This window comes from Tasmannia lanceolata, unplaced genomic scaffold, assembly GCF_043159265.1.
Source record: "Tasmannia lanceolata isolate RefF3 unplaced genomic scaffold, GAP_Taslan_0.1 ptg000037l, whole genome shotgun sequence".
In the NCBI taxonomy this organism is placed as follows: Eukaryota; Viridiplantae; Streptophyta; class Magnoliopsida; order Canellales; family Winteraceae; genus Tasmannia; species Tasmannia lanceolata.
Window position 1 is genome coordinate 28,894,365 of NW_027518714.1, and position 25,763 is coordinate 28,920,127.

Here is a 25,763-nt window from a genome sequence, read left to right on the forward strand (position 1 = left end):
GGGATTATTTCAGGATTTTATTGTTTTATCAAAATGTTTATAAAAATGTTGCGATAAAATCGCTATGCTTTAAAAATATCGATGTAGATTATACTAAGCACGAGTGTTCATACAGGGGAGCTCGAAATGGCCTTTCTCGTCCTCCAAAACGAAGCTGGCCTGATTCCTTCTTTCCACCAAGGCCCCCTCCTGTTGAAGAAAAACAATTCAAGTGATTCAATAAAGAAAGCCCAAGCTTCAACAAGAAATAGCTTGTTACTCACCTAACCTTCGTGGGATCCATCCAGGCATCAGTTGCTGCCTATTATAATCTACAATTATTTCGCTATCATCAATGAATGAATGGTGAGCATCCTGCACACGAGAGAAAAAAATAAATGCAACTAGGGAACTGCCTCTACTGCAGAGAAATATACTACTATCTGAGCCAAAAGCCAAGAAACTTGATTCTTCCAAAAAGAAGAGTTGCATGTGTTTGTGTTCTAATTTTGATCTGATATTATTGTTGTAATGCAACCATCAACAGAGAATTATAGTTCATACTTATTACTAGACCTCTATGTATTGTTTTTCTCTTCACCCGTGCAAGCATATACAGGCACACACTTGTAATGTGGAAAAGAAAAATTAAAAACTCCGAAACTCCCATCTGGTTCACAGCTATAGGGCAGAAGCTTGAGCTGTCTAAAGAAAGGTGTATATTCAAGTACTAGATGCCGGGGCGTATAGAGTATGAAAGGCACACTTTAGAGGCTTTGATTCCGGTGTTTTAGGCATTAGAGGCCCTATTCCCTCCTCAGGCATAGGGTTCAACATGTTCATGTTCTATAGGGGCTGATTCATTTCAATTACTCTAATTTTAAGCTACAAGAAGACAGAAAATGCCAAAATTGGTAGAAGGTTTCAAGGCAGGCAAAGCTTATTCTTCAATACATCAACGCCAATTCACCAATGATACGCTTATCTTTTGTGGGAATCCAATGCATAACCAAGAAACTCAAGGTAGTTTGAGATATATTGACGGAGAGGCAGGTTTGGCAGTAAACAAGGAAAATACTACAGTGCTTGGAGTGGAACTGCTGGAACAAGGCTAGAGGAAGTTGCACTTTATGTAAAGACCGACCCCACTAGGGTCTTTACTATTTTAATTTATAGTAAAGATTGTAAGTATATTTCTTTTGATCAACGGCCGAACAAGTCCGATTAAATTTTGAGCCTTTAGGACCGTCGGATTTACACTTGCTATAAATAGTAAATCCGCACTTACTATAAATAGCAAGTCCGAACCTACTATAAATAGTATTCCACACTTACTATAAATAGTAAGTATGTGCTTGCTATAAATAGTAAGTCAGTTTTTACTATTTATAATTTATAGTAAGTGGGCCCATTAGCTTAATTAAAATCCCTAGTTTGAATAGAATTAGTGTCTTTTCTTTTGAGAAATCCTAGCCACATCAAACTCTTCTTATTAACCAATAGGAGCATGACAAAAAAAAAGAAGAAAATTAATCAAAGAAATAGAAAATGAGAAGGAAATGAATACTACATATATATGAGGCTCACCTTTTCCAACAAAGGGGAAAACGTGCGCACAGTCTCCAACCCAAAATGTGAGTAGACAGAGAAAGAAAGAAAGAGAGAAAGAAAAAGAGAAAAAGTGAAAAAGAGAGAAAAAGAAGAAAAGAGAGAAAAAAGGAAAAAGAGAGGAAGAAGAAGAAGAGTTTTGTGGCCTTAGTCTTGTTCGGGTAAGTGCCCAAATCGTTTCTTTTTCTTTCTAAAGTGTATTTGACAAAATATTTAGGATTTCAATCCATGTTTTTGACAAGTTATGAATAATCTACATGATTTTTGTTAATTCTAGGACACATAAACATGATTTTCGTAATAGGGGTTTTTGCAAAAAGAGTAACCTACTATGTAGTATTTGCAAATAGAGTAACATGGTTTGCCAATTTGCAAAAAAAGGAATACCCTTTATCCAGATTTTGCAAACAGAATATCTCTTGCCGGAAAGCATACGGCAGCCGTTTCAATATTAAAAAAGGACAAAAATACCATTTACTCCCAAAACGTAAAACCCAATTCTATTTCTGTCTACATTTGCGAGGGATCATCTACAAGCTTGTTAATAAAAATTTGTGCATGAGACCTTAATTACTGTACAAGTAACACGGAGTTGGGGTTAATAGTGCAGAGTACTGCCTAGTACCATATTTGCCCCATTTCCAACATTCAAAAGACGAGGGGTGGCATTATAATCTTCCCATACCCCTTGGTTTTTTGAGTTTTTATATGGTGTAAGCTTGCATAGTTAAGTATTTCTCAAAAAGTAGTTTACGGACCACACCGTAGGATGATCCAAACCGTCCATTTGATGGGCCACAATGTACATAGGTTGTGCCCAAAAAATCATTTCCATAGGATGATCCTAGCCTTACTAATACTATATGGTCCACAACATTGGATGATCCAAGCCATCCATTTGATGGGTCACAATGTAAATAGGCTGTGCCTGAAAAAACATTTCCATAGGATGATCCTAGCCATCCATAGGATAATCCTAGCTTTACTATACGGCCCACACCATATGATGATCCATACCATCCATTTGATGGGTCACAATGTAAATAGATTACGACCCAAAAATCATTTCCATAGGATGATTGTAGCCTTTCGATCTATAGAGGTTTCCAAAACATGGAGCTTCTCTATGGATCGGAAGGCTAAGATCATCCTATGTGGAAATGATTTTTGGGTCACAACGTATTTACATTTGGCCCTTCAAATGGACGGTTTGGATCATCCTATGGTGTGGACGGTATAGTACATTTTGAAAAATAATGAACTATGCAAGCTTACGCCATATAAAAACTCTAAAAATCATAGGGCTGTGGGAAGGTCATAATGCCACCCCTAACATTACATAAATAAAGGGTAATATTATCATTTTGAAATTTAAATACATCTTTTGTTTAAATTCATTCAAGTCACCGTCAATTTCACTCCATTTGCAAAAAATGGACAAAGGGTATTCCTCTTTTTGCAAATTGGCAAACTCTATTTGCAAAAACCGAATCGTAGGTTACTCTTTTTGCAAAAATCCCTTAAATTAATCCCTAAAATTTTAACAGTTGAATTATGTGTTAAAATCATGATTTCCATATTTAATTTTATCCCTAAAAATTTAACTATTTATTTGTGGTAAAAATAATGATTTTCGTATTATTAATTGAAGGAAAAAATCCAACAGTTGAAAATTATCTATTTAAAACATGATGTTCAAATTTATTTAACCCAGAAAATTAAATGCTACAAAGATATATTAAAAATTAGTATTTTCAGATTTAATAAATCTAGAAAATAAAAATAGTAAATATATATACAAATGGATGGGTTAGGATGATCCTACGGAGCTGATTTTTGGTACACACCCCATCTATATAAGGGCCTTTCAAATGAATGCTTTGGATCATCCTAACAAAGTAGCCCCCATGTGATTGGGCGCTTAAGCTCACCATAAGTTTGGTGAGCTTAAGCGCCCCAATCACATGGGTCCCACCTTTTCTGTGGTGATCCAAACTATTCATTTGCAAGGCCCTATAATAGATAGGGTGTGTACCAAAAATCAGCTCCATAGGATCATCCTAACCCCTCCATTTGTGGAGGACAAAAATGGGCAGATTTGTGGACAAATAATGTCTGTCCATTTTGACCTCCACAAATGGATGGGTTAGGATGATCCTATGCAGCTGATTTTTGGTACACACCCCATCTATGTAAGGGCCTTTCAAATGAATGCTTTGGATCATCCTAACAAAGTAGCCCCCATGTGATTGGGGCGCTTAAGCTCACCAAACTTATGGTGAGCTTAAGCTCCCCAATCACATGGGTCCCACATTTTCTATGGTGATCCAAACCATTCATTTGCAAGGCCCTATAATAGATAGGGTGTGTACCAAAAATCAGCTCCATAGGATCATCCTAACCCCTCCATTTGTGGAGGACAAAAATGGGCAGATTTGTGGACAAATAATGTCTGTCCATTTTGACCTCCACAAATGGATGGGTTAGGATGATCCTATGGAGCTGATTTTTGGTACACACCCCATCTATGTAAGGGCCTTTCAAATGAATTCTTTGGATCATCCTAACAAAGTAGCCCCCATGTGATTGGGCGCTTAAGCTCACCATAAGTTTGATGAGCTTAAGCGCCCCAATCACATGGGTCCCACATTTTCTGTGGTGATCCAAACCATTCATTTGCAAGGCCCTATAATAGATAGGGTGTGTACCAAAAATCAGCTCCATAGGATCATCCTAACCCCTCCATTTGTGGAGGACAAAAATGGGCAGATTTGTGGACAAATAATGTCTGTCCATTTTGACCTCCACAAATGGATGGGTTAGGATGATCCTATGGAGCTGATTTTTGGTACACACCCCATCTATGTAAGGGCCTTTCAAATGAATGCTTTGGATCATCCTAACAAAGTAGCCCCCATGTGATTGGGCGCTTAAGCTCACCATAAGTTTGGTGAGCTTAAGCGCCCCAATCACATGGGTCCCACATTTTCTGTGGTGATCCAAACCATTCATTTGCAAGGCCCTATAATAGATAGGGTGTGTACCAAAAATCAGCTCCATAGGATCATCCTAACGCCTCCATTTGTGGAGGACAAAAATGGGCAGATTTGTGGACAAATAATGTCTGTCCATTTTGACCTCCACATATGGATGGGTTAGGATGATCCTATGGAGCTGATTTTTGGTACACACCCCATCTATGTAAGATCATCCTAACAAAGTAGCCCCCATGTGAGTGGGCGCTTAAGCTCACCATAAGTTTGGTGAGCATAAGCTCACCAACACTTTCCTCTATATATATATATATATATATATATATATATATATATATATATATATATTAAAAACAGTATTTTCGGATTTAATAAATAAAAAAAATAAACAGTTAAGTAAATATATTAAAAATAGTAATTTTCACACATATAATAAATATGAAAATTTTAACAGTTAAATAGATAGGTTAAACACGGTGATTTTTGCTTGTTTATTAAATCTGAAAATTTAAATAGTAAAGAAGATATATAAAAAATTATGGGTTTCGCATATTTATAGATTTTGAAAATTTAACAGTTTAAATTATCGATTTAAAACCTAATTTTCGTATCATAAATTATGCTGAGTTGAAGTTACGCATTAAAAGCCATGATTTTCATATTTGTTAATTTAAAGAAAAATTCAAAAGTTGGCTTTATATATTAAGTACTATAATTTTGAATATATAGTAACCTCCAAATATGTACAATTGGTTATAGGTAAGAAAATCCATAATTCTAAAACTCAACAATTGAACATATATATATTGATGATTTTTAGTATTAAATCAAGGAAGCAGGAATCTTCCCCTGCCTCGGGGAATCGCGATTCCCTGGAACCCGCTTCCGAATCGGGAGTCTCGGAACTTCCTCAAAAAGTGGGAATCGCGCTTCCCAAAATGGGAATCCCGCTTCCCAACAATGGGATCGCGCTTCCCCGTCGCTTCCCATCATTTTAATTTATGGGAATCACAAAAAATGAGAAACACGCTTCCCCGGCACATACGGCACATACATATAAAATGACTTACTATCATAATTTGCAAAGATATAAATGTTAGACATATGAAATAAGCCTGAGGGCAGTTTAGTCATTGTACATAATTCTAATACATAAATATGATAGAGAGGGGGAGCTAGTCTCTAACTCTTCTCATTCTCTCATTTCCACTCTAACATGGTATCAGAGCCCTAGGGTTACGATGCCCTAGGGACCACGTCCGCCTCGACTCACCTCCGTCTCTATCTCTATCTCTCTCTCTCTCTCTCTCTCTCTCTCTCTCTGTGTGTGACAAACCCATCCCCGTCTCTGCCACAAACCCGAGCGAAGCTCCAGATTGAAGATCGAGGATTCCACTCCAAAGCCCTAACCCTAACTCTAACCCTAGCCCTAACCTAACCCCAAATCCATCAATCCATTCTTTCCAAACCCTAACCCTAACCTTAACCTGTGAACAGTACTGTGAATAGTGTCGTGAACAGTACCCGTGAATAGTGCCGTGAACAGTACCCATGAACTCAGTTTGCAGACTTCATAAGTCCTCGTATGGGCTAAAACAATCTCCAAGAGCATAGTTTGGACGCTTTAGTGATGCGATTATGAGATTTGGTATGCAACAATGTGTTGGAGATTTCTCTGTATCCAGCTGGCGTTCAGATGCAGGGCATGTCCTACTCATTGTTTATGTAGATATCATCATTACAGGGAGTGATACTACTGGCATACAGAGGTTGAAGGTGTTCTTACAAAAAGAATTTGCTACAAAGGGTCTTAGACACCTTTGATATTTCTTGGGGATTGAGGTTGCATACTCTGATACTAGTTTATCTCTCTCACAGAGAAAATATGTAATAGATTTGTTTGAGGAGACTACTTACACAGGGATGAAACCAGCTACTGTGCCTATGGACCCTAATGCTAAACTTATGGCAGAAGAAGGAGACTTGATGGATGATCCTGATAGATATTGCCAACTAGTTGGGAAGCTTATCTACGTTGTTGTTACTCGCCCAGACATCTCATATGCAGTTGGGGTGGTTAGTTAGTTTATAGGTGCACCACGCACTTCTCACTGGGCAGTGGTAGTTCAAAATTTTCATTATCAAAAGGGGGTACCAGGGAAAGGTCTCCTATTCAAGAAACATGGACATACCCATGTGGAAGGCTTTTGTGATGCAGATTGGGCAGGTTCTCCAGCAGACAGGAGATCCACCACAGGATATTGTAGCTTTGTTGGGGGGGGGGGACCTAGTATCATGGTGAAGTAAAAAGCAGATTTCTACGTCTAGTGCAGAAGCAGAGTATCGAGCTATGTCACACACGAGTGGAGAGCTTCTCTGGCTACAATCTCTCCTATCTGAGATTGGTTTTTCATCGTCATTTCCAGCACAACTTTATTGTGATAATAAAGCTGCCATTTACATTGCTACTAATCCTATATATTATGAGAGGGCTAAGCATATTGAGGTAGACTGTCATTTCATTCGCCAAAGGATACATAGGGGTGAAGTTGAGGTTGCCTTCACTCAATCTGTAGATCAACTAGCAGATGCGTTTACCAAGCCTTTAAGCAAAGCTAAACTCAATGACGTTTGTAACAAGCTAGGAATGTATAATATCTACATTCCACCTTGAGGGGGAGTGTTAGACATGTAATAAGACTGAGGGCAGTTTAGTCATTGTACATAATCCTAATATATAAATATGATAGAGAGGGGGAGCTAGTCTCTAACTCTTGTCATTCTCTCATTTCCACTCTAACAATAAATATGGCATTCATTTAACAAACTAATAAATCGTACGATTAATCAATTGCAACCTAAAACTAATGTGAGATATCAAATAGCAACGCATTCACCAATTTAATCTAGTTCTCTTGAATCTCCAATATGCAAAGAGAAAGAGAGACCGATAGGATACAATTAATATAATGTTGGAATAAAGGTTGTTTAGGGGAGGGGATAAAACAACACATATTAGTTAAAGAAGAGCTAGAGTTATAATAAAAGAAGAATTAATAATAAAAAAGGCAAACACAATATTCAATAATAAAACAAAATGTCACACTTGACACAATACAAAATTTTTTTGACATGCCCACATTAAGTCCGAGACTTCTATGATACATGTAAAAGTGTCGAAAGGAGTGTCGACACGTGTGGACACTCATGTTGTGTCAGACACAGCACGACACTCTTGCCAGCAATAAATTCGAAGTGTTGGCTAAATCATAGCTTAGAGATGTTTGCTAAACACAACAGATACCCCTGCGAAAGGACTAGAGGCTGGAGCAGCTCTGTCTATACTGTATACCCTACAAGAAGTATTTCTTTTGACCCTCCCACCAAGAATCAAATCATGATGTCATAACTCTTAACAGCGTCTAATAACTAGCACCAAAATCACAGTGACATATTTCCTCATTAGCAGATAGTCCAGATCAGGGGTCCAAAAAAGGGCCATGACATTGCTGGAAGTTGGCAACATTATTGACTTATTTCAACTTCAGACACAGGAAAACCAGACACAGGCAGCAAGAGCATACAAAAATGGATATAACAATATGTATATGAAGTATCAAGTTTTGAAAACAGTGTATGCAAAATATGATGCACATCAGGATTGTAAGACTGCATGAGGTACAAAAAAAATCAGGCCTTCTTTATTCAAATTTTAAACATGTAGTTGGTGACAAAATTATCAAAGAAAGGTGAAAGGAAATAAATTTTGCAGAAAGAATTGACACTTTTATGTTTAACATGATAGGAGCACCTCATATGCATGCTGCATTTCTCTTTCAGTTTCGTACTCAACAAAAGCATAACCACGTGAGGCACCAGTCACTGCAAATTGCAGTCAAATTATTGAGTCAGTTACCAATTAAATATGTTAGAGCGGGAAATCTTCTTGTAGAATATAAAAACTGACTTTAAAAAGCTAACACGTGGGGATTTATCTTCAATAGGAAAAAGGCACAATAATGTCAGAAAATCCAGGATCAAACTTAACAAAAGAATAAAGTAGGCAAAGATCAATAAATATTCATGCCAGAAACATTACATAGATTTGAAATATTCATGACAGTGTCAGTTATAAACTCAGAATTAGAGTCAAAGAACACAATATTTCAAATCCTCTCCAACAATATCTGTAACCATCCGTTGATCATATGAGTTTGTACCTGAGCATGCAATGAAGATCCATCGCAGGGAATGCTCGGCCATGGTGGCCCACTGCTGTAGAGTAGTGGGCGGAAGAAAACGAACTCAAAATTCAGATTTAATCTAGATCTGTAAATGTGAAGTTCAGATCTGAAAATTACAGAGAAATATGCAGGATTTTCATGGAAAAACTGGATTAAGTTCTGTGACCAAAGATCCTTATTATGTCTGGCACATACGCATGTATAAGGTACAAAAGGTGGTAAGTAAGAATTCCATTAGAAAAAAAAGAAAGCCAGACAGTTTTCTTCTAGTTAAATGTAGGATTGGATGATTCAGGTAGCCTTCGATTAACATAAAAACTAATCAGATTAACGAACATTAGAAGATTCCAAGAGGTGTTTCCCACCAAGGAAATGAACTATGCAATAACAGTTCTATTGATTGTGTTAGAAAGCAACTTACAAGAAGAAGAAAGTGTTAAAGTCTGGTCAAGTGAAAGCCATCTGTTAAAACATAGGAAGCCAAATTCATAGAGGATTGGATTCAACTAACAAGTAAGCCAATACCTGAATAGATACAGACAGAAAGGAGATCAAGAAAGGAAATGGATACTGAAATAATATCCACATTCTTCTGATATTTGACATGACCCATCTCAATTTTAAACATAAGAAAAAAAATAACTTGATATCAAGTGAATGGTTATGTTCAATATTTCGTGACAAAGGTCAAACCATGGTTTTAAATTTCTACCAGAACCGACACGAAACAAAAGAAATGTTTCTATTTCCATCCCCACCAAAACCAAAACCACCATTAAGTGTATTAGTGGTACACTATATTATTATGTGTTGCAAAATTATATTGCTCAAAGAATCTCAGTTTTCGATTATCTAATAAATCACTTATTGAAAGTAGATTATCTTCCCATTCATTTCACAACTAAACTTCCATGATCTCTTCCCGAACCAAACATGAATCTTTCAATTAATTTGGCTCATGTCACTAGGTGTTTGATGTTGTTAAACCATTGTGAGTGGTGTTTTTACTTGTGTGATAGTTTTTGAGGGTGCATTTGTATTTATTTTACCACTTCCTAAAGTTACATCTAAAATGTCCATAATTTGTATATGTTTCCGTGTTTTAACAGAATTTCCACCAAAAGTTCCATCTGAAACTGACATGTTTTCATTTCATCACAGCTAAAACACATACCAAAAACCAAAGCTTGAAATCCCGGCTCAAACGAAGACGATACGGCAGCATACGAGTCAAATAACAAAGATATGCGCCTAAGACTCGAATGAGGAATATTTGGTAGCTTAAGTTGATGACAGAGCATATGCTATGAAGCACGGGTGCTTCAAAATGGCCCGAGTACCCGTATCGGGTGCGTCCCGGGTGCGTGTCGGGTGCGCACCTGATTCAAAAACCCTTTTTTAAAAAATTTTGACGGTCGGGTGCGCTTGGGGTGCGCACCCCGACGCACCTGACACGTTTTTAAGTGTTTTAAAAAAAAAAAAAAAAAAAAAAAAAGAGGAGGGCTGCCAATAACATTTTTTTTTTGGGGGGGGGGGTTTAAATTATAAAAGCCCTTTTTCCATTTTGGTGAATGGTGATGTTATGGTTATTTGATTGCTTTCCTATTTTTAAAATTTTTTTTTAATAAAAAATATTATTATATTCAACGCACCCGCACCCAAGTTTTTTGGAAAATCACGTACCCACGTACCCGTGTCGTGTCGCACCCGCACCCCGCACCCGCACCCGTACTTCATAGAGCATATGTCCATGTTTATCTACAGCCTATAAAATATGGTACTCTGTAGAACATGGACTCGTGGTCTATAAAGAGATAAAAAAAAGATATTTCATGTCAGAGAAATAAACGAAGTTGAATCCACTAACAAATCTATATCATAGTGCAGCTTGAATTAAGATGGAAGTGATGCAACCTTTCATTGAGACTAAAATTTTGGCGAGCAACGGTCCGTAATTTTTTCCTTTTTCTCACTATATCTATCATAGATCCATAACATTGTAATATGGACAACAGAATTCAAGTATCTGGTCCATAGGTTCGAAAGGATCCTTAATCTATTCATTTGAATTATAACCAACGAAACATGGTTGTATGCTTGTAAAAAGCATGTTAACGGAAGAGCAAAGCATTGAAGAATAATACAGTTCTCCCCTTTGAGTATTCAAACATCAAAGAAAACAACATTTTCTGCTTAGTGCTTAGGATGCTACCAATTTACACCATACAATCATGTCTTCCTACAAATTTGTTGGCTACAGCTGTAATGTCCCTAAGTTTGAAAATAGTCCAATGTGGGCCAGTATGGTGGGCCATCACCCACATCTCTTTCAAGTACAAATAGAGGGTTTTTAGTGAGCAACAACCTTTAAGTGAGGGGTGTGGGCCTCATTCACATTTTGGTTTTAGAGGGGAGGAAGGGTGCAATAAGGAAGAGATTGAAAAGTTGGGTTTTTCTCTTGGAATTGAGATCAAGAGAGTGGGATGTTCCCACCCATGCCCTAGACAAGGCCAATACTTGCTCTGGTAAAGATTCTATATAACGACCCAATCTGACGGGACGCTACGAGCAACTCAACCTGTCAAAACCATCATTTTTTTAAAAACAAAATTAGCAACATGAGCCTGTCATCTACAATATTATTCTAAATAGAAAGTCTTAACAACAACTAATTGAAAAAAAATCATAGATAGTCTAAAACCCAACATAAACCAGAAAAGCAGGATTCGTACCTGGAGTTGGGGATTCGTAAATCCCCGAATCGCGAATCCAAACTGTGATTCGATTCGGATCCTCGATTCTGGGGAATCCCGAATCGATTCCGTCGGAACCCCGATTCCCAATTTTGAGAACCCCGATTCCCAATTTATGAAAACCCTGAGTCCCACTTTATAGGAACCCCGATTCCCAGGCGATTCCCTGGGAATCCCCAGCGAATCCCAACTCCCCAGCGACTCCCAACGATTCCCCGGCGAATCTCCGGCGATTCCCCTGCGAATCTCCGTCGACTCTCTGGCAAACCCACGATTCCCGCTTCCAACCATCCCAGGAGCCTTCGATTCATGCTTTCGAATCCCGAATCGAATCCCGCTTTCGATTCCCGCCTTGGCAACCTTGACATAAACTCAAAGTCTCAAAACAAGCATATTAAAATCCACTAGCAAGAAAAATAAAATTAAGGGAAGTTGACGGATATCGTCGTCTCTCTCTTCTTCACTATTTTTTTTTCAATCCACTCTTCGATTCAAGTCTCCTCATCTACGAACGCTCCCCCTTCCAAGTTCTCCATACCTGATGGGAAAAATTGGGTTACACAGCAGTTGTGATAGAGACAATACCAGTATTGGTTACCAATTAAGACAACAGATTTAAATAAATGCGTATTTGTCAGAATCAACAAACAAAGATAAATAATAGAATGAATGTTGAGTAGAGACATGATGGAAACAATAAATCCATAAGGCTCAAGAATCAATTATGGATAGTTAAAAGTTAAAACTATAAGAACGAAATAAAAATCGAACTATATCAACATAAAGAAATCTGAAATTTATTTACTACATTTCTGGTTTATCATTATTGACATATCTTTTAACCCAAGACACTTCAGCTCTCATTAGCTTGATGTCTTTGCCCACACGGTCCACTCCGCAGAAACATTTTCCGATAAATCATACTCTCTAGAGACTTATAATCTTCATAGGATTCCAACATCAATGAGGGGGTTGCGCGATCCTCCCAAGTTGTATTTTTGTTTATTTATCTTCCTTAATTTTCAGGGATGGCTCTACGACCTCCTATCACCTTTCCCCATTTTCGTCTTCTTTCATGTATTTCTTTCTTTGTCTTCTTAATCTTTCCGTATACTTAAATGAGGGTGGTTATTGAGTTCACATCTTACTAAGCAATTAAAATTCTGGAAGGTATATGGTTGAACAATTTAAAATAAGTTAACCAAAAGTAAATAACATCTAAGACGATACACTTTTAATAGGAAAGGGACTTCTGGTCCCTAAATAACACCAAGTAAAGAACATCCTCTGAATCCCAGACATTGTTAATAGGAAAGGGACTTCTGGTCCCTAAATTTTGTATTTCTTATAAGAGTTATAATATATATATATGTCTTCTTTAAAAAAAGCATCTAACACCATACACAAGTCTCTATCACTATTGAATTAATTGAAATACCATACTGATGAGGTCTAGCTATCACCTGCCTTTAAAATTACGAACGTAGAGAACGCAACAGTCCATGTTAGGATGCGGAGTGAAATAGTCCTAAAGTCAAATAGTAGAGTGTAACGGTGTGAGTTTAATTAAATCTAAATTTCCCACACACCCACACACCCTCTACATAATGTAGTCCCATTTTGGGGAACAACAAAGCACACGTGCGGAACAACACTGCTGCCCTATTTTTTAGCACACAAAGCATGAACACAAGACACCACTTGCTGCCCTAATTTGGGCACAAAAATACACATACATAATACACTAATTGCTGCCCAGATTTGTCCATAAAAATGCACACCCACAACTACTAACTGCTGCGCTGTTTTGGGGCACAAAACATGCACTCAAAATCACTATGTTGCTGTCCAGTTTCTTGACATAAAACACATACACGCAACTACTATCTGCTACCCTGTTTTGGGGCATATGAAAGAACACATAGACAGTGCTATCGTTGTCCAATTTGTGACATATGAGTACACATACAGGCAACGTTATCGATGTCCAGCTTTAAGAGGTTAAAATCACACACAAACTATAAGTCTCTAGGCGGTATGATCTATCGGAAAAAGTCTCTGCGGAATAGACCGTGTAGGCAAAGACAACAAGCTAATGGGAGCTAGAGTGTCTTGGGTTAAAAGATATATTAATAATGATAAACCAAAAATGTAGTAAATAAATTTCAGATTTCTTTATGTTGATATAGTTCGATTTTTATTCCGTTCTTATAGTTTTAACTATCCTTAATTGATTCTTGAGCGTTACGGATTTACTGTTTCCGGAAAGTCTCTACTCAGCATGCATTCTATTATTTATCTTTGTTTGCTGATTCTAACATATACACATTTATTTAAATCTGTTGTCTTAATTGGTAACCAATAGTCTCTATCACAACTGCTGTGTAACCCAATTTTTCCACAAGGTATGGAAAACTTGGAAGGGGGAGCATTTGTCGATGAGGGGACTTGAATCGAAGAGTGGATTGAAAAAAATAGTGAAGAAGAGGGAGACAATGATATCCGTCAACTTCCCTGGATTTTATTTTGTTTTGCTAGTGCATTTTCAAATGCTTGTTTTGAAACTTTGAGTTTGTATTGGGTTTTAGACTACCAATGATTTTTTTTCAATTAGTTGTTGTTAAGACTATATCTATTTGGAATAATATTGTAGATGACAGGTTCATGTTGCTAAGTTTGTTTTAAGAAAATGGTGATTTTGACATGTTGAGTTGCTCGTAGCAACCCGTCAGATTGGGTCGTTACAGTTTGTGCCTGCATGTGTATTCATATGTCACAAAATTGGACAAAGATAGCACTGTCTGTTTGTGCTTCATATGCCCCAAAACAGGTCAGCAGATAGTAGTTGTGAGTGTGTTTTATGCCCAAAAACTGGACAGCAACATAGTGATTTTGAGTGCATGTTTTGTGCCCCAAAATAGGGCAGGAATTAGTAGTTGTGAGTGTGCATTTTTATGTACAAATTTGGGCAGCAGTTAGTGTATTATGTATGTGTATTTTTGTGCCCAAACCAGGGCGGCAAGTGGTGTCTGGTGTCCAAGCTTTGTGTGCCCAAAAACAGGGCAACAATGTTGTTCCATGCGTGTGCTCGTTGTTCTGCGTGTGTGCTTCGTTGTTCCCCAAAATGGGACTGCATGATGTAGAGAGTGTGTGGGTGTGTGAAAAAATTTAGATTTAATTAAACTCACACTGTTACACTACTATTTAACTTTAGGACTGGTTCACTCCACTCCCTAACAGGGACTGTTGCGTTCTCCACGTTCGTAAGTTTAAAGGCAGGTGATAGCTAAACCTCATCAGTATGGTATTTCAATTAATTCAATAGTAATAGACACTTGTGTATGGTGTTAGATGTTATTTACTCTCTTTTTTTTAAAAAAATAACCGATTTATAAAGTGTGAATTTTCGTCTTCCTAGAAGAAATCCTCTAAAAGTGGAAAATAATGTAAAGAGGATAATAGAAAGACGACTTGAAATCTTGCACAGCTTTTGAGCTCAACATGTTAGAAGAAAAAAATCACCTGAAAGTCTTCGAATGTGCATAGATGTTCTTTACTTTTCGTTAACTTATTTTAAATTGTTCAACCATATGCTATCTATAATTTTAATTGCTTATTAAGATGTGAACCCAATAACCACCCTCATTTAAGTATACGAAAAGATTAAGAAGACAGAGAAAGAAATACATTAAAGAAATGAAGACGAAAATGGGGAAGGGTGATGAGAGGCTGTAGAGCCATCCCAGGAAATTAAGGAAGATAAATAAACAAAAATACAACTTGGGAGTATCGCACAACCCCCTCGTTGATGTTGGAATCCTGTGAAGACTATAAGGCTCTAGGCGGTATGATCTATCGGAAAACATCTCCGCGGGATGGACCGTGTGAGCAAAGACAACAAGCTAATGGGAGCTGGAGTGTCTTGGGTTAAAAGATATGTCAATAATGATAAACTCGAAATGTAGTCAATAAATTTCAAATTTCTTTATGTTGATATAGTTCGGTTTTTATTCCGTTCTTATAGTTTTAACTATCCTTAATTTATTCTTGAGCCTTATGGATTTACTGTTTCCAGCATGTCTCTACTCAGCATTCATTCTATTATTTATCTTTGTTTGCTGATTCTAACATATTCACATTTATTTAAATCAATTGTCTTAATTGGTAACCAATACTGGTATCGTCTGTATCAGTCTATCACAACTGGTGTGTAACCCAATTTTTCCCACTAAGTATGGAGAACTTGGAAGGGAGAGCGTTCGTAGATGAAGAGACTTGAATCGAAGAATGGATTGAAAAAAAATAGTGAAGAAGAGAGAGACAACGATATCCGTCAACTTCCCTTTATTTTATTTTATTTTGCTAGTGGATTTTCATATGCTTGTTTTGAGACTTTGAGTTTATGTTAGGTTTTAGACTATCTATGATTTTTTTTTCAATTAGTTGTTGTTAAGACTTTCTATTTGGAATAATATTGTAGATGACAGGTTCATGTTCCTAAGTTTGTTTTAAAAAAATTGTGATTTTGACAGACTAAGTTGCTCGTAGCAACCCGTCAGATTGGGTCGTTACATTCTATCAAGGGTTGCCCCCTTGGTGGTCGATCATGTGAGGATTCTCTCGCAATCCCACCTCCTATCCCTCATTATGAAGCACTACTAGTTCCACAAGTTTGTGAAAAGTGTACTTGCAATATTTCAGTTTGTGGGATACGGCATTCATCACATGTCACTTTGTGGAAGAGGGTTGTAGGCCACTTGAGTTCGTTGAAGAGGTATTTTCCAGCATGTAACGTGCGTAGATTCGCATCATCAACCTCCATTCACGAACTCATCATCAAGCGTACCATGCTCTAGGTGATGTTGGACTGTTTTGTTGGAGATCTGCTATATGCATTTTGCATTTCTTGCAGTTCTATTCCAATACATTTAAGCCCTTTTATGCTGCATTTTTTATTTGCTTGTGTCTTATCATGGTTTCATTTAGCCGACCCCAACTAGTTTGGGACAAAGGCTTTGTTGAGTTGAGTTGAGTTGAGTTGCGTCTTATTGTAGTTTGGAAAAGATTTGTGGAAAATAATCCACCTATTGTGGTTGAACATTGCTAGTTCAATTTGGGATTTTACATTTCAGATTAGGGTTATTACAGTGGTATTAGAGAGTTGTTCCTGCCATCCTATGAGGAATGTTGATGCCGCATTTTAGTCACAAGTATAACACAAAGAGGAACAAATCTAACCCTAGCTCTCAGGTAAAAGCTAAAGGAACTTCAGATCCTACTGTTGGTGGAACTACAATAGAAATTATAGGAGATCCTACCGAAAAAAGTTTGATATAATTTTTAACTATTGTCCAAGATTTCTCAATTATTATTAATGGGTCTCCAAAAGGCTTCTTTAAGTCCTCCAGAGGGTTGAGACAACGTGACCCACTTTCTCCTTTTCTCTTTGTCTTAGTAGCAAAAACATTGAGTAGACTGGTAGAAAAAGGGAAAGAAGTTTGAAGTTACCCATCTTCAGTTTGCAAATGATAATTTGCTTTTCAATTCTCCAGAGCTTCCCAAAGTGATGAACCTTAAGCCGATTATGAGATGCTATGAGATGATAACTGGCCAAATAACAAATTTCCACAAATCTTAAGTATTTGGCATTAATATGCAGATTGATGACGTCTGGTGTAATGGGATGTATGGTGGATTCTCTCCCATCTACATACCTGGGCCTTCCTCATAGTATTGGCTCTCTCCTAGAAAAGAAAGTTGGGAACCCATTGTAGATAGAGGGGAGAAAAGGTTTGATACTTGGAAAAGGAATTTGGTTTCCAAAGGTGGTAGACTTACCCTGATTAAAACAGTATTGCCAATATTCCAATCTACCAGCTCTCGGTGTTTAAATGTCCTATGAGCATCATCCTTAGATTGGAAAAAATCCAAAGGCCCTGTTTGGTTGCAAAAAATGTGGAAGATGGCTGGGCATTTTGTGGAATATGAAACCCCGGAAGCCGTTTGGTTGCCACATTTGAGTTCATTCTCCATTTGACTACTAGACATCATGGAGACATCATGATTGTATTTTTTCCAATGTGGCACTTATGTGGCGGGCTTGTTCCCCCTACTTTTCCAATGGAAAAACTCCATTTTGGTGGTTTTTGGCAAGAAGATGAGTAGAATATGTCTTGTATTATATAATCATTACCTTTTTCTCTATTTCTCTCTCTTCCCTTTCACTCTCTTCCACTCCCTTTTTGATAATGACACACCTAGACTTTCCACACGCCTATGCGCAACCAAACGCTACTACCGCCCTTCCCCTTTGACTACCAATGGCACCCCTAGACAACTCTACACATCTTCCATGCTTGTCACCTCCTTTTTGACTACTACTTCCACTACTCTTCTTGGCAACCAAACACAGCCAAAGGCATTTTTTATGGCGTGGGGCAAATGATAAGAAACGCATTTCCTTAATAAGCTGGGAGGATGATTGTAATCCAATCAGGGCGGGTGGTCTTGGCATCAGAAGAATAAGGGAAACAAATCAAGCATTGCTAGGCATATGGCTTTAGAGGTTTGGGGAGGAGGAATCGCATCTATTGGCTAAAGTCATCGATACTAAGTATGGTTCGTGGGAGACTGAAAATGTCTTCTACCACGACATCATATGTCGGTTTGGGATACCTAAAGTCTTGGTTACCGACAAAGGGACTCAATTTGCAAGTCGGCAGTTCAAAGACTTTTGTGGAAGGCTCGGCATCAAACAAAGATTCACTTCGGTCAACCATTCCCAAGCTAATGGGCAGGTAGAAGATACCAACAGGATCCTCCTCCAAGGATTCAAAAAGCGCGTGGAAAATGCCAGAGGATTATGAGTGGAAGAGCAACTGAATGTACTATGGGCGTACCGAACCACCCCCAGAACCGCTACAGGAGAGTCGCCCTTCAGCCTCACCTTTCGGGGAGAGGCAGTCATCCCAGTTGAAATCGGGGGCCCCTCCCCAAGACTTGAAGCATAAGATGAACAGGCTAACCCCAACCTTATGAGAAGTAGTCTGGACCTCTTGGAGGAAACCAGGGAAAAGGCTCGGGTCCGAATGGCAGCCTACCAATAGAGGGTAGCTCGTTACTATGACTCCAAAATGAAGGAACGAGCGGTAAAGGTTGGTGACCTAGTCTTACGCCGGGTTGAAGTCTCCGACCCCAGAAACACGGGGAAACTAGTTCCAACTTGGGAAGGTCCCTACCGAGTCTCCCATGTACTTCGACCAGGCTCCTATCAACTGGAAAGCCTCGAAGGCACACCGATCTCCCGTACTTGGCATATGTCGAATCTGAAGAAATTCTACCAGTAAGCTTAATGTAATTTGCTTTCTTTTACTATTTTTGTCTCTATTTGTTTGTTTTCGCAGAAACGGATGTAATCATCGACTTAATCAATGAAATCTCTGTTTTTCTCCAAGTGTTTACTTGCCAGATTATAACTCTCCAAACGTCGGTAAAACTAGCAGTTGACCTCTTTAAGGTTAACGCCTATCGGATGAGCCCCTGGGCCATCCGAACCGGGTGAGGCACCTGACCGATCTTTGCTCTTAAGCAAAACAGTCTCGATGTCCAGATCTGCAGATCATCCAAGATGATAAGTGAGTGCGACCGAGTCTGATCCGCTCGGATACCACCGCAAAACGTCTCTGGAAAAAAGACCCGACCTATTCAGGATGGGCGGGTCAGTCAACTCTGAGTTGATCACTCGAGAGTACAACGACTGACGTGCCGAAGCACAAAAGATAAACCCAAACACCGCAACCCCCAAGGGGCCCTCGGTAGAGCGTTTACCTTCTCCATCGTCTATTCCTCTATCGAGACTATCTCATCACCAAGAAACGAACGGAACACGACTTGGACTCCACCAATAAAAAAGCAAAAGAACCAAAGATATACTCCAACAAAAGATTTCCAGTAATTGATCAGTCGTTACATCAAAAAAGAAAGTGGGGAAACAAAAAATTACATCAAAGAGGAAAGTACCGACCCTCAAGCATCCTTCACAGGAGTCCCATCTTCGGGTAAATCAGTTGTGTCAGACTCCTCTTCAGATAGATCAGTACCGGATGGGCCCTTCAGCTTCTCAATCGGGAACTTGGCATCAAGCTCCTTAACCTGGTCCCGACACTGAATGAACCCCTCGGCCTTGTAGCCCAAAAGATGATAGGCCACAAGCTCCTGGAATTCTTCCGACTCCTTGAACTCCGCAACCACCTGCGCCCGAAGATCAGCCTTGGCCTTAATAGCCTCCTCCAGTTTCTTCACAGCATCAGCCCGGGCCTTCTGCTCCTTGAGGAAATCAGCTTGTGCCTTAAGAAAGTCAGCTTTCTGAAGATTGGCTCGAGCAGAGGAAAGGAGATCGGCACCGACATTCATCTTATCCTCTATGACTCTCTTCTCGTTATTCGCCCGAGTGTAAAGAGAGTGGTAACCATCTATTCGCGTCGACGAAACAACGCAAATATCGGTCAGCTGCAAGACAAAAAAGAAACAATAAAACTCCCCCGATCTACACAAAAAACGACGAATGAAAATTCAATTAACTACTTACCTTCTTTGCCAAATTGACCATCTCCCGACCAAAGGAAGATGCTGATGACCTCTCCAACTCTTCGAGATCCTTCGGCAGGAGATTTGTGATGGCCATCTCTACGGCCACCCTTGGGTTGTGGATCGACAAATCTTCGACGCCCACTCTTCAGCCGGGTTCCTTAAGAAGACCCTTGTGGAAGGGCCTGGTTCTCAGGAAGACCCATCTTCTGAAAAAGAGTCCTGGTCTTCTCACAACCCTCAACCGAAATCAGAGTCGAGGGCAGGGCCACTGGGCCCATCTCCTTCGAGGTCGAGGCCACCGGGCCCATCTCTTTCGGGAACAAAGCTTCTACCAGCTTGCCATTTTTGCTTGGGCTTTTCTTTTCTCCCTCAGCCGGCCTTTTACTCTTGGTGGCCGTCTCTGGGGCCTTATCGGTCGGAGCCGACCCCTTAGGTGCCTTCTTCTTCTTCTTCTCGGCCGCTTCATCGGCCTTCCTCTTCAAGGCCACCTCCAATGCTGAAGCAGAAATGGTAGTCCCTTGAGAAGCCATTCCTGTATTACAAAGTAGATCACCAAGTTAAAACGCAATATGGTAAGAGAAAGACACGAAGCACGAAATAAAAAAGAGAGGCGTTGATGGAGGGTTCACCATCTTGGTCGGCATCAACCCCTGCTTCTCCAGTTTCCTCCCCATCCTCTTCATTTTCCTCTTCTTCCTCCTCTTCCTCATCCTCATCCTCGTTTGAGCCCAACACTATGTTGCTGAGCCCAAACTCTACTAACTTCTGTTCGGACTTGAACTCCCGAAAATCGAACTTGTACTTCCCTATCTCTATTCCTCTACCCGAAACATCATTGAAGATGATGGTACTGAGTGTCCCTAAGGAGGGAGTCGCCTTCATCCGGTCTACAGAAGTCTTCCTCCAATCGAAGGAGAACCTCCAATCCCAACCAGGGTGCTTAACAAAGAAAAATTCATTCTTCCACCTCTTGATGTAAGATGGAGCCTCAACAGCGATTTAACCCTCGGTGTTGGTTCAGACTCACCCAACAACTTTCCTACTTGATGAGGAAGCACCGACGAATGATGTCAATGGACATCGAGGCCTTGACTATCTTACTCTTGGCAATATAAGCCAAAAGGTTTCTCCATCCATTCGGAAAGACTTGGGTCGGGGCCAACCCAAAGAAATCCAGGAACAACACTATGATCTCTGGGAGGGGGAACCAAACACCGGCCCTGAAGAACTCCCGATAGAAAGTTGTCTCTCCCTCCATTGTGCTACTACAAGCCCACTCGTTGGGACGAGGAAGGCAAAGACCGTAATCCTCCGGAATATGGTACTTATCCCGAATCTCCGCAAGATCGGAGGATTTAAGAACACTCGTCGTCTCCGAAACCTCGTGCGGTCGGAAAGCTATCCCATGGGGCACATGGGGTTCACTCAATTTGGCGGCCTCCTCCGCCAGTAACCTAGCCTGGACTCCATTCGGCGCCGCCCTCGCTTTCCCATAATCCACGGACAAAGCTTCGATCATCGGAGGATCGCCCGGTACCGCGATTTCTGGCTTTCTCGCCATCGGAGGATCAACCGGTATTGTGGTTTCCGACTCACTCGCCTCCATCTCCACCTGCTTCTTCCGACCCGGAGCGACTTCCTTCCGACCCAGCCCAACTTTCTTCCTAACGGGTGCCTTACGTTTTCTCTCGACTACCGATACCGGGATACTCTCAACTTCTTCTTCCTCCTCCCTAACATCAGGAGAAGAAGCTGATTTTGCCGATCCAACAGGGTCCTCCGATGGGTTTTGGGAATCGGTTATGTCCGACATGATAAAAATGAAATGAAATGCAAGCCGGGAAGAGAGACGCACTGGAGAAAATGAAGAATTTGCAGGAGAAACCGCCGAAGAAGACGAATCAGCACCGAAGAAAATGAGAAAACTCACCGGAAAAATAAGAACTCCACCCAACGACAAGCAAGCTCCTTCAAATCGAGAAAAGCCCACAGAAACTCAAAGAAAACCCTCGACAAATTCAATGACGAGGAGAAAGCAAAGAAGAAGCGAAGGAAATCAATCGGAAAAAGAGAGTTCTTCACCGGAAATCTCAAGGGAACTCACCGGAGAAGAGAAAGAGCAAAAAGTGAAAAATGAGAAGAAAGAGGATTTTTATAGATGTTTGGGTGGGAAACCAAAGGGTCACATCCCTTCGGCAGACCCCACCGCGTGGCACCCCACCGTGCGCACATTCATTAAGACATTAAATATGTCGTTTTCCATCATGACTCGAGCGCCAAACCACTGTTACACAAGTGTCGAAGCGACACGACCGTCCAACTTATCTTTTCATTGAATCTCCGAACGACACGTCACTTCACACCCACCGAGTTTCGAACCAAGTCACGATTAGTACGACGTCACTCGGTACCGATATTTAATTTGAGACGTTCCGTAAAAAATACCCCATCCCCCCAAACACCAACAGTTAACTCAGCACCGATCGATCAAAGAAACGCTTTGTAAAGACAAAGGAGTGCAACCGAATCTCACGCCACTCGGTACCCAACGATGATCCCAGGATGCTCCATCACAAACTTCAAGTTGCCCAAGAATAAAAACAAATAAGTATGATCAAGTAAACAGTATTCTTTATTCAATTATGAGAGTCTTTACAAAAGGGGCTTCAAGGCCAATTACAGGAAACAAGAAAGGAAAATCCTATGCACCAAAGTTATAACATCGGTCGGTACCAAGCGCCAAAAATATTCTCCTTGCAGCCTTCTTCATTGATAACCGTCAGATCGTCTCGGCTGCCCGTGACCGCACAATCAAGCTCTGGAACACCCTTAGAGAATGCATGTACACTATCCACGATGCCCGCCGATTTGTGGGCCACACCAAAAACAGAGTCACTCGGTCGGATCCTCCCCAGGATCCTCTTCCTCCGGATCCTCTTCGGGAAGATCTTCCTTCAATCGCTTCTCGTTACCGACCCTCGTGGCTGCCTCAGAAAACTCCTGCAGTTGGACTTTTAGAGCCCCGTTCTCCTTCTCCAATTCATCCTTCCCTCGGAGATAACGAATATCTGCCCTCAGCAGGAGAAGTTGGTCGACCACGTCATAACCCCTCTTCTTCGCATGATTCAGAGAACGCTTGTAATTAATAGCGTAGCCGGGAATCTTATTGAGAGGAATGCTGGTCCCAACCTCCAAAGATTCTGAATGATCCTCAGACTCAACCTTCCTCTTCTTCTCTTCTCTTGATCCACACCCCTCTCCCCTTTTTCCAGTCATCGGAGGGGCCACCACTGGAAGAACCATTGCCGGAGAATTCACCGCCGGCGAAACGAATTTCTCCATTACCACGCCTTTCCCTTTTCCAGATCTCCTCGTCCTCCTAGCCACCGGCTCCCCAACGAGCTCACGATGCCCCCTCCACCTTCCGACAGGGAGTTTACCACCACCACCGGAACTTCTTCTTGCGACATGGCGAACCAAATGAAGGAAATTGCAAAAAAGAAGAAGAAGAAGAAGATGATGGCATGAAAGAGACCCCCCACCCCCTTTAAATAGCAGAAATGGGGGCGGGAAATCTAGGGGGGGCATTTAAGAACCCCGCCATTTTTCCAACATGTGTCATAATGGGGAGCATCACGAAAATCGTGCCCCATTATGAAAGTCCCATCGAGAGCCGCCGATTCGGATCCCCAAGTGACGCGACGTTCAAACTTCCCATCAAATCTCCAATTTCCCACGAAAACGTCTCATCTCCCTTCCAACCAAGGGACTATTACATTGGATCGGTAACGCATAACCTTCCAAAGACAAAACTACTTCCTCGACCCGTATAATGGCACAAGGAAGTAGGGGGGCAGTATGTTGGGGGTAAAATCGGTATTTACGGTACCGAACTTAACAACAACTCCAAAACAAAACACACTCAATGTTAACCAAGCAAAGGAACTATCGAGACCGACCCAACTCTGCCACCAAATCAGTGCCACGCACCATACTGAAGCTATCTCCCTCAGCATCAGTACCGGCGCTCAAGAAAATGAGACACGAGCACGAAAATCCCAAGAAATCCGGGTGACTGTTACGTGAAACCTGCCTCCCGCGTCAAAGGTTCCCGCCAGAGTCGCCATTCCCCTCAACTTCGCCTGGAACATCAGGGAATCCCGCCCCCACGATTGTAACCACCGCCCATTCCGCCCCACGTGGGCAAAATTAAGGGCATGGCTGGCGTCGTGGGCATCGTGGATCTCCTCCCCTATAAAAAGGCGCACACACTCAAGCAGAAGGGCGGGCATTCATCCACCCCATCTTGCTGGTAACTGGCTTTGGCCCTCACCCCTTCCCATCATCCTTTCTTCTGTGTTGTCCATCTATGACTTGAGTGTTGAAGTGGCCGCTTGGAGCCACGACTCCGGGCCCACTGACGCTTTTTCTGTGAGCGCAGGATCACAAGCTCCACCGTGCTAGTACGAGCAGTCGGATTGTGGGCACCATCAGTATTCTCTCTCAAGTCTCAATCCCACGTTTTGGGTAATTTTTTACTGTTTTGTAGGAGATTTTCTATATGTATCTTGCATTTCTTGCAATTATATTGCAATATATTTAAGCCCTTTTATGCTCTCCATTTTCGATTTGCTTGCATCTTGTTGTGCTGTGAAGATATCTTCAGAAAACATTCTATGTTTGTAATTGAGCATTGTCATTTCAGTTTTGGTTTTTTCATTTCCAATTAGGCCTATTACGACAGCAATAACATTCCAGCAAAAATTCTAACCATATTAACCTGAAGTTTTCATAACTTGGTAGCATCCAAAATTTGAGCCGGTGATACTTCGCAAAATAGGTGACCATGATAAAAGAAACTAGACTTACCGCTCTTCAACTTTAGTTTTCAGTCAATTTTACCGAAATATGATAAATCAAACTGCTAATAAATAGGCCGTGAAGCGAATTATTCAGATATCCATATTAAAAAAATCAGCAAAACTGATCCCAACCACCAAAAAAAAAAAAAGCGAGTGTGCTTACCAATATGTCGGACCAATCGCAAGTTCTTTACCCTTCCATACCTACCCATTGCCTAAAATTACAAGAAATTGAAAACCCATAAGAAACAGCATCTAAACATAAAAACCCTAAATTCAACAATGAAAAACAAAAATAAGGGTAATACCTTTCGAAGAGTTTCTTCATTTGTGAGATGGGAAAGATGCCCAACAAACAAAGTGCAATAAGGGTCTCCAATAACCTTAGGATCCCCCAGTGGGTCATCTGGAAAAGAGAAGATTATAAGGAAAAGAATAAGATTATGAAATGTTTTGTCTGTTTGTTTTGGTTTGGGTGAGAAAATTACATAAGCCAGCAGAAGAACAAAGTAGAGCTCTGTAGACAGCGTTGTCGTGAGGAAGAATGTCAGTGCCATCGATACTTCCAGCTTGGATTGGATGATAAGAATCCGCGTAGAATACCGAATTTATGTTGCTGTTACTGCTACTACTCATGGCTTCTTCTCCTTCAATTTCTTCAGTTCTATACCTCTCTTATTTGTTTCTCCGTGGTTTGAAGGGTACAGTAGTCATTGGGAAATGATATCACACGAT

At 40.4% G+C, this 25,763-nt stretch overlaps 2 protein-coding genes across 3 annotated transcripts in view; both read right to left on the reverse strand.

Moving 5' to 3' along the window:
* LOC143860298 (RNA-binding (RRM/RBD/RNP motifs) family protein) overlaps positions 1-25,763 on the reverse strand; it is a 42,202-nt gene extending 16,439 nt beyond the window's left edge. Inside the window, exons 1-6 of one of the 2 annotated variants that reach the window (XR_013239668.1) lie at positions 25,517-25,763; positions 25,337-25,434; positions 25,192-25,243; positions 8,392-8,462; positions 269-354; positions 114-189 (exon numbers count right to left, since the gene is read on the reverse strand). Coding sequence is in view for 1 of the 2 variants with exons in the window: in XM_077370870.1 (XP_077226985.1) it covers positions 114-189; positions 264-354; positions 8,392-8,462; positions 25,192-25,243; positions 25,337-25,434; positions 25,517-25,664 (536 nt within the window). In the remaining variant the exon portion in view is untranslated. Of the gene's footprint in view, positions 1-113; positions 190-263; positions 355-8,391; positions 8,463-25,191; positions 25,244-25,336; positions 25,435-25,516 lie in introns of both variants that reach the window. The other variant, XM_077370870.1, reaches the window with a different exon arrangement.
* On the reverse strand, positions 19,603-20,681 carry LOC143860202 (uncharacterized). Its single transcript, XM_077370766.1, has 2 exons — positions 20,165-20,681; positions 19,603-20,085 (listed from the first exon to the last, which is right to left on the reverse strand). The coding sequence occupies exons 1-2, from the start codon at positions 20,258-20,260 to the stop codon at positions 19,603-19,605; spliced, it is 579 nt and encodes a 192-aa protein (XP_077226881.1). The 5' UTR covers positions 20,261-20,681.